The sequence below is a fragment of the Rhagoletis pomonella genome, unplaced genomic scaffold (assembly GCF_013731165.1).
Source record: "Rhagoletis pomonella isolate Grant_MI unplaced genomic scaffold, Rhpom_1.0 Rhpom_scaffold_00001, whole genome shotgun sequence".
Lineage (NCBI taxonomy): Eukaryota > Metazoa > Arthropoda > Insecta > Diptera > Tephritidae > Rhagoletis > Rhagoletis pomonella.
The window spans coordinates 102,283,867-102,290,992 of NW_023458555.1; the positions used below are offsets into that span (position 1 = coordinate 102,283,867).

Below are 7,126 nucleotides of genomic sequence, written 5' to 3' on the forward strand. Positions count from 1 at the left end.
CAAATTTCCCTCACTATCCGATCGTACACGCACTTTATCTGCGTTCGCTCAGTATAGGAAAAAGCACAAATCTTCTGTACCTCTTAAACTAGCAGGCATTGATAGCCACGGCACTTTCAACATTTATGAGAGCTTACCTGCTGCGACCAGAAAGACTCTACAAGCTGCGATAAAATTGAGAAAATTGAATAAGCTGCATAGTGCATTCTCTTGGAGAGGTGAAATTTTTATACGTACGTCTGCTGGAAGTGAACCTGTTGCTGTATCTGATAGCAGCGAGCTTTTTAACATCATTAGTAGCATTTAATATTAGCATACTATTTAACATTTATTTTGTGTATTATCTTTTGTCTTCCTCATATATTTAAGTTTGTTTATAACCATTTTCTGTTAATATTACTCCACAATATGTTGGAGAACAGTCCGTCACATAATGTTAATTTCAACCAAACAGTCCTGGTAAATGTGCTCTGTAAGCGTGCTGGTGGCTTTAATGTAGTTCATTTCAACGCTCGCAGCTTGAATAGTGACAAACTGGATAGCATTAGAAGTATATTTGAAGATTCGTGTGTTGACGTTGTTTGTGTGTCAGAGACTTGGTTCAGTGCGGATATTCCGAATTATTGCTACTCAATCCCAAACTATAATTTGTTTCGCAATGACCGTTTGGGTAGAAGAGGTGGTGGAGTGGCTGTGTATTGTAGAAACAATCTAATTGTTAATATTATAAGTTCTTCTACGTCTGAGATTGAGTTTATGACTGCCGTGATTTCAGATGCGAGCACAAAAGTGTTGGTGTCTTGTGTGTACAATCCTAGCAAGAACATTTCATTGCAGCCTTTTTTTCGATGACCTTACTCCTCGTCTTCTTGACTATGACCACTATATTATACAGGGTGTCCCAGAAGTAACGTGCCAAACTTTAGGGGATGGTAGGTGGGGGGGTAAGCTCCCTGATAAACAAAAAATTTTCAGGTAAAAGTGTCACCGTTTTTGAAATATTTACATTTTTTCGAATTTAAAAAAAATCGTGCCTTTTCATGTGTTTTCTTTAACTCCAACTACAAACCCGGCAATACTTAGTAAATTTTTTATGTAAAATACTTCCAGATAGTTGCCTCTCCATACTCAAATGCAATGTAGTTAAAATATGTTAAGGAACCATCATAAAATTAGGACTATTTCTGGATTTTTAACTTTTTGATATTTTCACCCCAACTTTGACTATCTCGGGTCAAAAAAAAATGTACTGAGCTATAACTTTACATTACATCAAAAATTGCTCATTTAATACAGATTTCAGAAAGGTGCCACACTTACTGTTTTGAAGGGAAAAAAAATTTATAGCCGCTTTTGTGGGTAAAGGACTGAGACACGCTAGAATGTATTTAATAGATTTAAATTGAATTTGCTCTTGTTACCGTCAAATGACATGCTAAATAGTACAAAGGTACATTATTACCTGCTCCTGACATTATTTTGTGTTACTTACCGGAATAAGTGAAAGTGGATTTTGTGAAATTGGACCCTTCGAACATTGTATTATTAATACTATGACAGAGAACACGCAGTATACGTCGCATGAATATGCGGATATTCACCTAATTTACGGTGAAGCTTGCTGTAATGCCAGAGCTGCTCAAAGACTCTATGCAGAGCGATACCCCAATCGTCGACATCCGGGTCGTGAAGTATTCGCCCGGACCCATAGAGAAATATATGAAGGTAAGTGATTTTTAAACCTTTCTTGTTTGCTTGCTTGTTAACTATCATTTTTCACATTTTTAAGGTCGCATACCTGGAAGGCGTGGCAGCGAAACAGGAAGTCCTGCGACGGTAGATGTTGAAGCTGTGTTAGAGGAAGTGGAACTAGGTCCATCGACTTCAGTGAGAATGATGGAAAGACGGACGGGAATACCAAAAACTACAGTTCACAAAGCTTTAAAAGACCATCGATTTCATCCCTACCACATTCAACATGTTCAGGCTCTACAAGAAAGAGATTACCTGTCGAGGGTTAGATTTTGCCATGAAATGTTGCGAATGCATGCATCAGACTCCAACTTTTTTAATAAAATAATTTGGAGCGATGAATCATCATGCAAACGTGATGGTTATTTTAATTTACATAACCTTCACAGTTGGCAGATAGACAATCCTCACTAAATGAGAAAAGATCGTTCGCAGTACCGGTAAAAAATAAATTTATGGTGCGGTATTTTTAATTGTCAGATATAGGGACCTATGGAACTGCCGCCAACGCTCAACTCTCACAGTTATTTAGAGTTCCTTCAGGAACGGCTTCCAACTCTTTTGGAAGATGTACCCTTAAACCTGCGGCGAAGACTATGGCTGCAAAATGACGGGTGCCCTGCTCACTCATTTAGACGAAACTTATCCTCGCCAATCACGTGGCCCGCTCAATCGCCAGACCTGAATCCATTAGATTTTTTCTACTGGGGCTGTCTTAAGGACAAAATTTATTCAAAAACAATTCAAAACGAAGAGCATTTGCGGGAACAAATAAATGGAGCTGCTGCTGAGAGAGCCCAATTGATTTTAAGATCTCTAAAAGCGTCTTTTCTTAAAAGGTGCCGAGCTTGTATTAGAGTAGAAGGTCGCCAATTTGAGCATATTTTATCTATAAATGAATAAATTTTTCTTCAAACAACTCATGTATATCTTATTTCACGTGAACCCATCCTTCACACAAAATATTGATAGATATAGCCCTTGTTATAGACTCTAGTCCGAATTCCGGTAAGTAACATAAAATAATGTCAGAAGCAAGTAATTATGTACCTTTGTACTATTTAGCATGTCATTTGACGGTAACAAGAGCAAATTCAATTTAAATCTATTAAATACATTCTAGCGTGTCTCAGTCCTTTACCAACAAAAGCGACTATAACTTTTTTTTTCTATTCAAAACAGTAAGAGTGGCACCTTTCTGAAATCTTTATTAAATGAGCAATTTTTTTATGTAATGTAAAGTTATAGCTCAGTACATTTTTTTTTGACCCGAGATAGTCAAAGTTGGGGAAGAAAATATCAAAAAGTTAAAAATCCAGAAATAGTCCTAATTTTATGATGTTTCCTTAATATATTTTAACTACATTGCATTTGAGTATGGAGAGGCAACTATCTGGAAGTATTTTACATAAAAAATTTACTAAGTATTGCCAGGTTTGTAGTTGCAGTTAAAGAAAACACATGAAAAGGCACGATTTTTTTTAAATTTGAAAAAATGTAAATATTTCAAAAACGGTGACACTGTTACCTGAAAATTTTTTGTTTATCAGGGAGCTCACCCCCCCTCCTACCTTCCCCGAAAGTTTGGCACGTTACTTCTGGGACACCCTGTATGTGGCGATTTTAACATTAATCTACTCTCACCTGACTCTTTATCCAAGAATTTTTTAGACTCTGTCGCATCAGTTGGTATGTCTGTTGTCAATACTTGTATGCCTACAAGATTTTCATTCAATGTTCGTCCTAGTCTTCTTGACATTTTCATAGTTCCAAGGTCTACTTCTGTGCGTTTGTTTGACCAAATGTCTTTCATCTGTGACCACGATTTGATTTTTTGTTCGTTCGACTTTAAGTTAAATAACAAAGCTGAAGAAGAGACGAAGTTCTATTACCGTGACTATAAGGCCATTAAATTTGATGCGTTGTTTTCGGATTTAAACAGGTTCCATTGGAATTTTTGTTGGCAGCTAGTAACTGCTCACGAAAAACTAGACTTCTTTGTACAAAATATCTTATATTTCTTTAATAAGCATGTACTTATTCGCCAGTGTATCTCTAAGTCATGCTCCTGTCCATGGTTTAACAAAGAAGTTAAATTAGCGATTAAAAAGCGTAATATTTTCTACAACACCTGGAAAAGGAGGCCAACAGAGGAAAATTGGAACCTCTACAAACGTGCCCGGAATTCGGCTACTATTTCTGTACGGCTAGCTAAGAAGAACTTCTTCTGCGCAAAGCTTAACGTATCGTTGCCTCCTAAACAGCTCTGGGGAAGTTTGAAAAGGTTGGGCGTGCGGTCAAGCTCAGAAATACCCTGCTCACTTGACCCCAATGAACTCAATAATTTTTTTGCTTCAAGTAGTTGCTTGACTAATTACACGTCTGTAACAAATACCACTTCTTCGTCTTCTGACCAACACACCCTCTCGAGATTTCAATTTAGTTCCGTTTGCGAGGAGGAAGTGGCCAGATGTGTATGCAGTATTAAATCTAATGCTGTGGGGAATGATGAGCTTCCGATAAAGTTTGTCAAATTAATTTTGCCTTACATTCTCGCTTGCTTTACACACATACTCAATCACTGTTTAACCACTTCGTGCTTTCCATACAAGTGGAAAGTAGCAAATGTCACACCAATAGCCAAAAAAACCTGGTGCCTCTCTGATTTGTGAATTCAGGCCCATAAGTATATTAATAGGACTTTCTAAGGTTTTTGAGATGCTTTTAGCGCAGCAAATATCTGACTTCATTCCTAAAAATAAACTCCTAAACCCTCTGCAGAGTGGTTTCAGAGCTGGTCACTCCTGTTCTACTGCTGTTGTTAAAGTCTTGGACGATATACGTCAGCCATTCGATCAAGGTCATTTAACACTACTTTGTCTGCTTGATTTTTCTAAGGCTTTTGATTCTGTAAACCACACAATTTATTGTGTGAAAAACTAGCTAAGTATTTCAGCTTCAGCAAAACTGCAGTATAACTCATAGAGAGCTATTTGAGCGACAGGTTTCAAAAGGTGAAAATCGGCAATAATTGTTCTAACCTCGTGCATATATACTCTGGTGTCCCTCAGGGATCCATATTGGGCCCCCTTTTGTTTAGCATTTTCATAAATGACATTTTCAGCACCTGCACTCATGCGCGCTTACACGCCTATGCCGATGATGTGTACTGGAGCTCGAGACAGGCAGTTGGCGTTAGCGTTATCTATCCCTCGTTTGTAAACGACTCGATAGTCAAAACCGGAAAGAAAAACTGCATACCTTTGAAGGTGCGAAAAACTCATTTGTGGTAGTTTCGCATTTTGATTGAAAATTCGTACTAATGGTTGATTATCTGTAACAAGAATAAATTGCCTTCCAAACAAATATTGATAAAAATGACCGACTGAGAATACGATTGCTAATGCTTCTCGGTCAATTTGTGAGTAATTTTGCTCGGATTTTGTAAGAGATCTAGAAGCGAACGAAATTGGTCGTTCCTGACCGTCTATTATATGAGATAATACCCCTGCGACTCCAGTTGGACTGGCATCGCACGCTAATTGGAGCTGATGCGCTGGATTGTACGGTACGAGTACACGATCGCTTGCTATTTCCTTTTTGATAATATCGAACGCTTTATCACATTGTCTCGACCAATTGAATTTTACACCCTTCTTGGTTAGACTACGCAGTGGAGATGTGATTGTTGAACAGTTTGGAATAAAACGCGCGTAGTAAGTAACCATTCAAAGAAATCGTCTGACGTCATCAACCGACTTTGGCTTAGGTAAATCTACGATTGCTGCTATTTTGTTTTTTGATTTTGAAATTTGATTATGCTTGATTGTGTGCCCAAGAAACTCAATTTCTTCTTGAAAAAAAGTACATTTGTCTGTGTTAAGGTGAAGGTCAAAACTCTGTAGTTGATGTAGACACTTGTATAAGTTTTCTCTACATTCTAGTTTTGTTGCCCCGTGAACAATAATGTCGTCGAAGTATGCTTCTGTTTTTGGGACGTCGTGGAGTATTTAATTAAGTATTCGGTTGAACTCGGATGGTGCCGTCTTAATACCGAAGGATAAACGATTCACCTTGTATGTGTCGCGGTGTGTAGATATCGTTTGTATTATGCTCGAATCTTCATCGACTGGTATATGTAAATAAGCTTTGTATAGGTCTAGCCTACAAAAATACATTGAATCACGTAAGCAATTGAATATGTCTTCTGTTTTCCTTATCGGACTATGTGCGTCCACTAGACGTTCATTTACTCCTACTTTATAGTCGACACATAAGCGTACACCTCCGCCCACCTTTGGTATAACTACCAAGGGGGATCCCCAATCGCTAATCTCAGTTTTTGAAATTATTCCCGCCGTTTCTAACTCGTCAAGCTCTTGATTAACTTTCTGAATTAAGGCATATGGAACCTCACGGTCACGATTAAAAATAGGCTTTGCCCCATCCCTTAACTTAAGCGACACTGTGTATTGTTTGACGCAACCAACTTTGCTTTCAAAAATTGATTTAAATTGGTCGGTCAATAATTTGATAATATCTATATCGCTTGAAGGATTTGTTAAATGTACAGAGTTGATTTCGTTCAAATTTATGTTGAGCTTCCTAATCCAATTACGCCCTAGGAGCGCTGTATACTCTTCTGGCACGATATATTTTTCATCTGTTATCGCATTACCTTTATGCTCTCCTTGTACCAAAATTTTCCCATCGGGAACGAAAACGTTTTTTGTGTATGATCGAAATGCCATGTTTGATGACAATAGCGGAACATTAATGTTTAGATTCGCAAATATGTCTCTGGGTAAAAATGTATAGCCAGACCCGGTATCGATTTCAAATTGTACAGGTCTGCCTTCGATACTAACTGTGACGAAAAATCTATCTGATATTCTTGAATTTGTTTGATAAATATCTTGGATCTTTGTAATCGATAGAATCCCATTGTGACACTTGTCAATTTGGTTTGCTGTTTCCCTACTTTGCTTACTATTCATACGTGCCTTTATGCAAACCTTGGCCACATGGCCAGTTTTCCCACATTCAGAACATTTGAGGTTATTGCGTTTGCTAACGCAATTTTTTGCATAATGGTCATTTTTGCCGCACCTTAAGCACAGCCCATCAATACCCAATGATTTATAATCAATACTTTGTTTATTTTTGTTCGATTTGTTCTGATTTGATGACCGGTTAACGTTATTTTGATACCTGTGTTTTTCTTCCTTACCCTTTACTTTGTTGATTTCGCCTGTTGTTGAATGATTCGGTTTTTGTGCGAGCTCTTTTGAATCAGTTTTAGCTGCTTCTAATGCACGTGCCTTTTTGACGATGTCTGTAAACGCGGTTACCTCTTTTTGGCTTTGTAATAGTT

General features: G+C 37.7%; 2 protein-coding genes across 2 annotated transcripts in view; one reads left to right on the forward strand and one right to left on the reverse strand.

The window, feature by feature from the left end:
• The window catches only part of LOC118749347 (mitochondrial import inner membrane translocase subunit Tim17-B), a 144,608-nt gene that overhangs the window by 65,647 nt on the left and 71,835 nt on the right, over nucleotides 1-7,126 (forward strand). The window lies entirely within an intron of this gene.
• On the reverse strand, nucleotides 15-7,121 carry LOC118749339 (the record flags this gene model as incomplete). The annotated part of the gene is given in 2 exon segments (XM_036484137.1): nucleotides 15-691; nucleotides 6,983-7,121. Coding segments are annotated over 2 exon segments (189 nt in total), but the record flags the coding sequence as incomplete, so codon positions are not given.